At 54.9% G+C, this 10,071-nt stretch overlaps 2 protein-coding genes across 5 annotated transcripts; one reads left to right on the forward strand and one right to left on the reverse strand.

Annotated features, from left to right (window-relative positions):
- The first annotated feature begins 6 nt into the window (after positions 1-6).
- On the forward strand, positions 7-3,538 carry TCTA (T cell leukemia translocation altered). Its single transcript, XM_006909094.2, has 3 exons — positions 7-621; positions 971-1,025; positions 2,133-3,538. The coding sequence occupies exons 1-3, from the start codon at positions 399-401 to the stop codon at positions 2,173-2,175; spliced, it is 321 nt and encodes a 106-aa protein (XP_006909156.1). The 5' UTR covers positions 7-398; the 3' UTR covers positions 2,176-3,538.
- A 354-nt stretch (positions 3,539-3,892) lies between these two features.
- AMT (aminomethyltransferase) lies at positions 3,893-10,060 on the reverse strand. Of its 4 annotated transcripts, XR_001516637.2 has the most exons (10): positions 8,476-10,060; positions 8,206-8,373; positions 7,588-7,668; positions 6,618-6,749; positions 6,145-6,223; positions 5,711-5,856; positions 5,447-5,627; positions 4,916-5,071; positions 4,536-4,815; positions 3,893-4,395 (listed from the first exon to the last, which is right to left on the reverse strand). XR_001516637.2 is itself a non-coding variant. In XM_006909096.3 (9 exons), the coding sequence occupies exons 1-9, from the start codon at positions 8,563-8,565 to the stop codon at positions 4,637-4,639; spliced, it is 1,212 nt and encodes a 403-aa protein (XP_006909158.1). In that variant the 5' UTR covers positions 8,566-10,060; the 3' UTR covers positions 3,893-4,636. The 4 variants fall into 4 exon arrangements, 3 of the variants coding, with proteins under 3 accessions (XP_006909158.1, XP_015442698.1, XP_024900612.1); XM_006909096.3 differs by having other exon boundaries at positions 3,893-4,815; XM_015587212.2 differs by lacking the exon at positions 8,476-10,060 and adding an exon at positions 7,741-7,840 and having other exon boundaries at positions 3,893-4,815; positions 8,206-8,344.
- Positions 10,061-10,071: the final 11 nt, after the last annotated feature.

The following is a 10,071-nucleotide window of genomic DNA, read 5'->3' on the forward strand; positions in this document are numbered from 1 at the left end:
GTATGCCCAGCGGGCTCGAGCTGGCCCCGGTCGCGGCCCCGCGCACGCGCGCACACTCACAGCTCATCCACGATTGCTCAGGAGCGCGTCCACGCCCTAAAAGCAAGGCGCTTAACCAATAATTGCGGCCGCGTGAGGCATCACGGGAACTCCGGGGCTATAAAAGACCTGGTTGCTATTTTGTGCTCCTCTAGTCACTCATCCTCTAAATAAGCAGGGTGGGGCCAGGTGCGCATGCGTGGTTTTACTACTCCGCCCAAACTGCCAACTCTTCGCGCAGGCGAGGTAGGCTGCCTTGCCTGGGTTCACGCCTGCGCACTAACGGCCTTAGGACCGGAAGACCAGGCGCTTGCGCAGTGGGATCTACGGTGACAGACCGGGTGGGGCGCGAGCCAGTCATGGCGGATTCTTGGACTGTGCAGTCCTTGCAGGCTCTGCCGGCCACAGTGCTTGGCGTGCTGGGCTCCCTGGGCAGCGAGTTCCTGCGTGAGTGGGAGGCGCAGGACATGCGCGTGACTATCTTCAAGCTGCTGCTGCTGTGGTTGGTGTTAAGTCTCCTGGGCATCCAGCTGGCGTGGGGGTTCTACGGGAGCACGGTGACCGGGCTGTATCACCGCCCAGGTGAGGCTCCACACCAACTTCCGTGGACCGGCCGCCCCCATCCCCACCGGACTGTACCATTTGGCTCCCCAGAACCCCCCTAGACTACTACTGGTCCCCTAAGAACCTTATCGCAAGTTAACGTTGTACTATGACCCATGCCAACATATCATTTCACATCGGAAACCCCACCAGTCAACCCATCACATTATAACTCTTACTTTGAACCTTCACCAGACGATACGACTAGTCCCTTAGGTTTTCCACCTGACTCTCCAAATACCACTAGTTCCCTAATCTGACCTGGGCTGATGCCCGCTCAGTTCCCCAAGCCAGCCTGCTGCAGCTCTGGATGTGTTCCTGCCCCCAGGTCTGGGCGGCCAGAACGGATCCACACCTGATGGCTCCACGCATTTCCCTTCGTGGTGAGTAAATCTGTTCCCATCTCAACCCCGTTTTTGGCAGGCAGAGGATACTCCTGCCCTGGGGATGGGGGAAGGGTGTTTCAGGGTAGGAGTCCATCAGCTTAATGGCCTTTGCAGTAAGCTCTAAGGGCTGCAAGTAGAGCTCAGTCTTTCAGTGACAATGATGGCTGAACAGTTTATCAGGACGCTGTTCATCAACCTGTGGAGTAGACAGTGTTATTGTCACAAATTCAGAGATGAAATGGCAATTCCCTTGGATTCTACTTCACTGCAAGCCCCTCATTTGGAAAGGCAGGAGTCTCTTGTCTGCCCTCAGTGCACTGACTGACCTCACCAGGGTCAGCCTGCTTAGCTGTAATATGTACTCATTGATGAGGGCATTCATTCAGCTGTTCTCTGAGCTCTTAACCACATGGCAGAGGCCGCACTAGGTCCAGAAAACAAAGATAACCTAGGCCCTGCTCACAGGGAGAGCTAGATATTTGAAAGGGGAGGGCAGCAGTGCAGAGGTGAGGGCAGTCGGAGATTTCTCCTAAGAGAGACACCTAAGCTGTGGGCAAAGGCTAGGGGGTGGTAAAGGGTATGAGGCAAAGAGAATGGCTAGAACAAGGCCCAGAGGCAAGAACAAGGGTGACATATTGAAAGAAGAGACAAGGCTGTGATGCTGGAACTCAAATATATGAGGGCCTGGAGGGACCTGCAAAGCCCTAGACTTTTGGGAGCTATTGAAGGACTGAGCCACAGGACTGAGCATGGCCTAATCTAATTTGCCTTTTTATTTGCCTTCCTTGTGGCAAGTGCGTAAAAAGATCTAATAGAGCAAGAGGCCAGTTAGGAGGCCTGCCACTGCTCAGGTTTTTTTCTTGGGCAAATAGGGAAGGATGGGAGTACCATCATAAGGTGGAGAACCAAGAGAAAGAACAAGTCTGCAGGGGAAAGGTGATGGGCCCAGTGTGGGCTGTGGGAGCTCAAGAGAGAGGTTAAGATTGTAGTGTGGCCTTACTGAGCCCATCTCAGCCCCTGTGAAAGGGCTAGAGAGAGCCAATCTCAGGGACTATCGTGCTGTCCATGGAATAACCCCCTCTCTTTTCTCTCCATCACTTTTAGGGAAACAGCAGCAAATGAACTTCTCAAAACCCACAGAGAATAAGGGAAAGCACCAAAGGGGTCTCCAGGGACATCACCGGGTCTGCTGGCTCCCACACTGGGTTCTGCTGCTTCCTAGACCCCAGGGATGACTGCAAGGGGTTCAGGGCTGCGGGGCAGGGAGTACTCCAGAGCTTGCTGGGTTGGGCCTCCACTGCCCTTGGCCTTTCCACCAGCAGCCCCAGGCATTGGCCAGTAAAGAGTTTGCCTCTACCCTCACCTGGGTACCTTATGGAGAAGGCACGTTTCTCCTCTCAGGGGTCAGTTTAGGAGAAGCCTCTTGGTTGGGAAGGCTAGCAGTCCATTTTCTGTCTTGGCTTCTTCCTGTCCCTCTTCTCATCCTCCTGGGATGTGACCCCATAGAGATTTGTCTGAGAGGAAGGCTGAGGCTGGCCAGCTCTGGGGTTTGTAAGGGAAGTCTGTTTTACCCTAAACCCTAGGTTTCCTGAATTTGGTTTTGCTGTGTTGGCAGGGAGCCGGGAATCTTGGCCTGGACACAGACATATACTCTATGATAACTTAGCTGGCCATTCAAGTATAAGGGGCAGCTGGCACCATCCAGTCATGATGACACCAAACACCCACCTCCCTGGTGCATCCAGAGCTCTGCAGGTGTGAGCTAGGCTATGGAAATTGTTTTTTCTGGAGCATTATGGTCATATTCCTTTCACTCCTTTGAGGGAAGCTGAGTGCCTGAAAGAGGCTGAGCCCCAGGGGTGACCTCCCACACCCGTCCCAACCACTTAAGTGCTCTTGGGGTTGTGGGTCTGGACCCCACCTGCTCAGAGATACCAAGCAGTTAGTACAGAGTGACCCCCACCTGCCCTGCAGCCTCATTACTTCCCATCTTGACCTGGAACCTCAGGAGCTTCATCCTAAGAGCCCACAGGCTCAGTTCCTCCCTACCAGCACCATCTCAGCCTCCAAGAACCCTGAAGAGAGAAGAGCTACAGGTTTGGCAGGCCTGTCACTTCCACAGTGGGCCAGGGGACCTTCCAGAGGTGTAGGTGGTAAATGCCAGTTCCTGAAAGCAGTGTGGCCCTAAACCTGCCTCCTTCCCGGATAGCCATACTCCTGCCTACTTCTATGGGTCACCAGTGTCCCCGTCTTCCTGCCTGCCTCCCTCTGTTAGACGTCACATTTCCATCTGGCAGCCTTGGCCTAGATCGTCTTTGTGGCAGAGGTACACTGGAAGTAGGGCTACACTGAGCTCTTGCATAGGTACTTACTCCAGAGATACCTTCTGGTTGGCAGGATGATAGTTTTGCAGCCCCAGGCCTACCCAGTGACACCACCACACAGATTCAGGGTCTCACATTCCACCCCAGGCACGACTGAAGATGTGGCTTATTAAACATGGAAGTGCATCAGTTGTGTGGTTATTCAGACAGGACAAGGGTGTGCGTGCACAGGGGAAACTGAAGAGGGAACACCCCAGAATTTAACGACTTGCAGTGGGAGAGATGCCAGAGCTGAGGCTTCTCACAGCTCTCCAGCAGGCGAGAGTGGAGTCAGTAGGATCGTGGTCTGGAGAGGGGATGCCAGCTCCCTGAGAGAGCAGTGGTGAGCATGCAACATGGGCACTATCCCCATTAGTTCCTATAGACCTGCCCCTCTCAAGGGGAATCCACTAAGTCTATCTCAGAGGCCAGAGAGGCAGGCATTGAGCTGGTATCCCAGGAACCCTATGGGCAAAAGACAATGAAGGTAGACACTCTGGCAAGAAGGAAGGAAGCTCGTTTAATGTTTTTAGGAGTCAGTGGAGTCCAGTAACGGGCTGCAGGACCGAAGGTCAGCCCAGGGTAAGGCAAGCCCAGGAGGAGGCCCCGCCTGCAGCCCTGGGGCTCAGAACAGGTGGCGAGCCTGGCATGGTCTGCTACTGGGCGGCAGGCTGGGCCAACCTGGGAATAGGGGAGAGTGAGGCCATGCCCTATTGGCCATCCCCAAGTTTACACACAGGCACAGCAGCCCTACTGGGCCAGCCATCTACATCAGGAATCATTAGTTTGCATTCATGGAGAGTAAACCGGAGGAGGTGGCCAGCACTGCCCAAGGTAATAACTCTTTGCAGTGTGAGAAACTGGTGAGGTAGGTTGGGCAGGCTTTAACCTAAAGGCGAGCCTTTGCCGCACAGCCAGCACCTGGCAGAGCAGAAGGGACACGCCAGAATTGATGCTTGTCACAGCCCTCTAGCAGGCAAGAGTCGGGTCAGTGGGAGTGTAGGCTGCAACAAGACATTGGGTAAGCTAGTCCATCACTGAGAAATGGGGTTTTGAAATTAAAGTGGCATAGGATGAGGGGGTAAAAATGGTGTGGGCCTCCTCAACCAGACAATTTAAACCAACCTGCACCCTAACCACCTACCCTCGGTGTGTTCTGCCTCAGCTTCCTGACCAACCCCTTACAGAATGCCCTCCATGCTACAGGAAGGCTCCTGGAGGGGAGGGCCTGGTCCCAAGCCACCCTCACTTGAGGGTATAGTAGTTTGTGGGTACAAAGGGCATCTTGCTGACCACAGCCATCTGCTGCTTCCGCCGCACCTCTACCAGCAGCTGGGTACCTGGCCGGCTGTACTCAGAAGGCACGTAACCCATTGCCACGTTCTTCTTCAGGCAGGGTGAGGGGCAGCCACTGGTTACAGTACCTAGCCAAGCAGAGGCCATGTGTCAGCACTACCCTGCCGGTCCAGAGCCCACCCGCCTGGGGAAGGGATAAGGGCTCTCCAACCTCCCTGATCCACCTACCAATCACGGTGCCCTCGGTACTCAGGATGGGGCTATGTGCTCGCATAGGAGCCCCCTCACACGTTAACCCCACACGCCTCCGCTGCACCTTGCCCTTCAGCTGGGGGACAATGACCGCGGCTCCAGGGAAGTCCATGGCAGCTCGGCGGCGCTTCCCTGGAGCATAATACACGAGACTTAAGCCACAGTCCATAGGACCTCAGACCACAAGGTCCTAGCTATGAGGCCCCCAGGTGACCCACCCAGCATCAAGGCCCCTTCACTTAGGCTCCCACAGGCCCTATTCCTCCCCTGCCATGTAGTCAACCACCCACCTCCTGCCCCCTGGTCTTGGAGGCCATGCTGCCTGCTGAGGGTCCTCAGCATCTAACGGGCAAAGCCACAGTGGCGCCTTCAGGGAACGGAGGCTCAGGGAGGTTGAGTTGCTTGCTCCAGGCTACACAACATCGGGAGCAGTCACAGGCCGGCTGGTCTCATTAAGGGCCACTCCAACCTTTAGGATCCCATCCCTGGGTTGCTAGCCCAGCTCACCCAGCGTCCAGCTGAGGCTGCCTTCCACAGGCGTGGTGTGTTCATCAATGTCGTTCCCATACAGGCAGAGGCCTGCCTCCAGGCGTAGGCTATCCCGGGCCGCCAGCCCTGCTAGCTTCACCTCTGAGTTTTCCAGCAGAGCTGTTGCTAGGCGGACTGCCCCCGCTGCTGGCACTGAGATCTACAGGGACATCAGGGAACAGGTGGGCTGCTCGCCCCAGAGTCCTATGCCCTGAACTATTACCCTGTACCCACTTCACACACCTCCACACCATCCTCTCCTGTGTAGCCACAGCGGGTCACACGGCAGCTGGACACGCCAAACACCTCCATCACAGCACTGGTCATAAAGGGCAATTTCCTCAGGTCATCTGTCACGCCGGCCTGTAGCACCTGGGCTGCAGTGGGGCCTGGGCCCAAGGAGCCAGTGACCAAGTGTCCAGGTCCCAGTGCCCCTCAAAGCTGGACTGCAGCCCTTACTTGAGGCCCTGAGCAAGTCTTCCACTGCAGGTGAGAAAAGATGCTCTTGCCCATGGCCCATGGATCTTGGGGCAGGTGGAAGGAGGGCATGACACCCAGCTTAGAATATGGCATATGAATCTCACCATCCACACCCCCTCCTGCTACAGCCTCTGTGCTAAGCAGTCGAGGAAGCCAGGAAGGCAAAGGTCAGCTCCAACACCAGCCTGGCCACTCACCTTGTAGAGCTAGCAGGGCATTATCCATCACCTCCAGGCCCACATCACTGCCCATGTTTTGAAGCTCCCGGACCTTGTCCTGAAAGGAAAGACAGAAACAGCACATCAGCTTCTGGAACTTTTTCTTGAGTACCTGCCATGGGCCAGGTGCTGCAAAAATTGGTAGAGTAGGCTGGTTCCCATCTTACAAGGTCGTGTAACTACTAAGTGGTAGGGATGACCCAAGCTTAGGTCGGCCAGCTCTAATGCCAAGCTTCAGCCCTCCACCCTTACCAGAAGATGCTCACTTAGGGGCCAGGGACAGCTTCACCTCCCCATCTCCTCCTACACTCCCACCATGAAACCTGGCATGCTCCAGGGAGGGCCCATTGTGGCCTGCTATTCATTCACTCAAAGAGCCACTGTCCTGGATGACAAGCAGGCTGCTCTGTGAATAAGAAAAGGCTGTACCTAGAAGACAAGAGGGGCTGTACCTGCATGAGGACCAAGTCTTTGTCCCAGCAGCTAGCGTTGGACACCACATACAGGTGCCCCTCAGAGGTGTTGGTCACAATCAAGTCATCTAAGATGCCTCCAGCTTCGTTGGTAAACAGCGACAGAGTCCCCTAGCACCAAAATGGAGCATCTTTGCCTCCAGGTTCAGGAGGCCAAGATCAAGTGTGAGTTAGACATAGTGCTGGACCCACTCAGCCACCACAAACTCATGAACTCTCATGCACAGGGCTGGAAAGGTGCAAGGTGCAAGGCTGGGTCAGTCCTGGCACCTCCTCAAGCCCAGGGTTTTTGATCCTCATGTACTGAGATGTTTGCACTACTCCCTACTCAGTACCAAGCCCCACCTCACACTTAATCCACAATACCAAGGACTTGCTGCTTCATCCCACCCAAACCTGGGACAACTCAGCTCACACTCCAAACCCTAGGAGAGAAGCTTCAAAATTCCATATTGATAATCTTATGTGCTCCACAGCAGCAATGCCCCAAAATACTGGGAGGCTGGCCTCAGCATCCCCACTGGATGGACAAAGAGTCTGAGATTAAGAAGTCACATGAATCACCTTAGGATCTTGTTAAAATGCAGGTTCTAATTCAGCAGGTCTAGAGCAGGTCCTGAGAGTATTTCTAACAAGTTTCTACGTGATGAAGATTTAAGAACTACACTTTGAATTGCAAGGGGTTAGGCAGCACAGAAGGTCACAGAACAAGACATGAACGTGGGTTTCTGGCCTCTCGGCCTGATATAGAGAGCACGGGATAAGTCCCTCCTTACAGATGGTTGGGTGTTTAGACACGACTCAGGGATTCAGTGCCCCAAGAATGCAAGCTCTGTGAAGCTGTATCTAATCCATCACTGTGCCCCTAAGCCCAAAGCAAGGACTCAGCTGTTTGCTGGCTCGTGACTAAGAACACCCATTGAGCAAAAAGAAGAGAAGAGGGGCCCACCTGGTTTGGCCTTAGCTCTGCAATATCTCCAACCACTAGACTCTCCATCAGCTTCACCCGGTCACGACCATATATCTTGGTCTAGGAAAGAGATCAAAAGCCTCAGGACGCTGCAACAGCACCAATCTGGAAGGCCATCGGGCATGGAGGTACCTTTCCTGCCATCCACAGCACAGTCCAACCCAGCCAAAGTGCCTGACCAGTCTTTTGGTTCTGCAAGTGGCAAAGTCTACACTTTCTGATTCTCCAACATCTGCCAATACAGGAGAAGGTGCAGTGGCGGGAAGCTTGGGAATTTGAAAGGGTCCAGCACCTTCATGAAATACCCCTTCCCAAACCAATACCTAGGGCAGTCAATGAAAATGGGTGCCAGCCCTGGAAAATCTAGGACATTAAGAAATGCCACTAAGTGGGAGCAGGCTGGAGAGATTAGAGAGGGGCTGCTCAGGTGAGCCTCTGAGTTAATTTTCTGGGGGCCATAGTCTGACACCCCTGAAACTTCCAACTCTTCTGAGGAGGGCCCTTAGAAGCCAGCTCCCAGCAAACAAAGCAGAGGGTTCCCCTCTGTTGATGGGGAGGAAGCCCTGGTCTGGAGGTCAGCGTGCTCCCCTGGCTCACCTGTAGCATGTGGGACACGTCGAAGAGGGAGCAGAGCTGGCGTGTGTGTAGGTGTGAGTCAATGTGGCTGTCCCGGTACTGCACTGGCAGACTCCAGCCCGCAAATGCTACCATCTTCCCGCCATGGGCCAGGTGGAAGTCATAGAGTGGTGTCCTGCGGAGCACGTCCTGCGGGCGGCCAGGCTCAGTGCCACCAGGGCCCCAGCCCCCAGTTCCCTCCTTCCCCCACCCTCCAAGATTGGCATCAAGCCCCAGCACCCTCTATCCCACCTGTGAGCCACTGAGCAGACGGCCTGAGACCGAGGGGAGAGGCTGCCCACGCAAGCCCAGATGGGCCACCATGCTCACTGCCCGCTGCATTGTTGCCCGTGATCAGTGCAGCCGACGCAGAGAGGCCACCACTCCGTCAGGCACGCTGGGAGATGTAGTCCAGGCCCGGCTCGGTCAAATTTCTCTCCCACAAAGGGGATCAGAAGAGGGGCGGGGAGCCTCAAGGGCAGGCGGGGCTTTAGAGCACACGGTACAGTGAGTCCAAGCACCAGGGAAACAGCCCCAGGCGCTTCCAGCTGATGAGGGCGGATTGGGCCTTCCAAGCCTGGTTAAGCTGCTCAGAATCACAGCTGGGGGCTTGACCTCCCACTGCTGACTGCCCTGCCTCCAGGGGCCAAAGTTCAGTAAAGGGCTGAGGCTTGAATCCCACATTCAGGACATCAGGAGAGTAAGGTCAAATGGGAGGAGGGGACAGGATGGAGAGGACACAGGAGGTGTCCTGTGTCAGAGCGAGCCAGCCTAGCAGGCAGAGCACCCCAGTAACCTGGCCTCACGTGAGGGTCTCCAGCTTTCCCATCGGGTGGACACAAGCAGCCAGCACAGTCATGCATTCCACAAGTGTTTATTGATCTAACTGCATACTAGGCCCAGTGCTAGGTGTTGGGGACATAGCTGTGAATGAAGCAAAGTCCCTGCTACCCTAGGGACCTCCCCGCTCAAACACACAGAGGGCCACTACTCCCTGAGCATAAGACTGTGGTCATTACCCTCTTAGCAAAAGCTGAATGGAGCTAAGTAAATGACCCTGCAGGGAAAGGTACCACCTGCAAGAACCCTGACAGGTGAGAGCAGTGGGCAGCTATCGAAAAGTGGCTGACTTTACCCCAGACCCCACACAAACGTCCCATTTTCCAGTCCAGCAGGTGCTGCAGTACTGCCTCATAATAGTTCCCAGAGGCAAAGCCAGGATAAAAACAGAAGCAGGATTTTCTCATAAAAGGCAGTCTGCCTTATTCAGCAGCTGGCCTGCGGTTGTAAAGGACCTTAGCCTCTTAAAAGACATCAGTAAAAACCCTTAACCAGACCCAGCCCCATCATGATCCCTAATCACGCTGAGCATTTCTTCTGGAAGGGAGCACCTGGCAGAAGGGACAAGGATGTACTTTGGGTTCTGTCAGATGGCAAACAGGTTCCAGGACTCACCCTCAGGCCCTGGTCTTGCCAGAGGCACCTGCTAGGCTGGATGGGCAGACCCACTGGAACACACAACCAGGAGCCAGCCAGCTTAGAGACCAAGGGATTCCGGCAGCCCAAAGCCCCAGCTTTGCTCCCCAGGCAGGCAGCAGGAGTTTAGACAGGAAATTTCTTTTTGTGGGCATAAAACAAAGGGAAAGAAGACCACCAGGGGGCGGGGAAGGAAGAAACGGAGCTCCTATTTCTCCCTCAAGTTTCCAAAGTACGAAGTGCCATCACTATAGCACGCTAGATAGAGTAGGCTCTAGTAGGCCACCCCAGCCCACTGCACTCAGGTGAGGGAGCAGGCAGAAGACAGGGGTGTGCATGTTGGCAGAAGGGGCAGAGGAGGGTTCTTAGTAA

The sequence above is a fragment of the Pteropus alecto genome, unplaced genomic scaffold, assembly GCF_000325575.1.
Source record: "Pteropus alecto unplaced genomic scaffold, ASM32557v1 scaffold53, whole genome shotgun sequence".
NCBI lineage: Eukaryota > Metazoa > Chordata > Mammalia > Chiroptera > Pteropodidae > Pteropus > Pteropus alecto.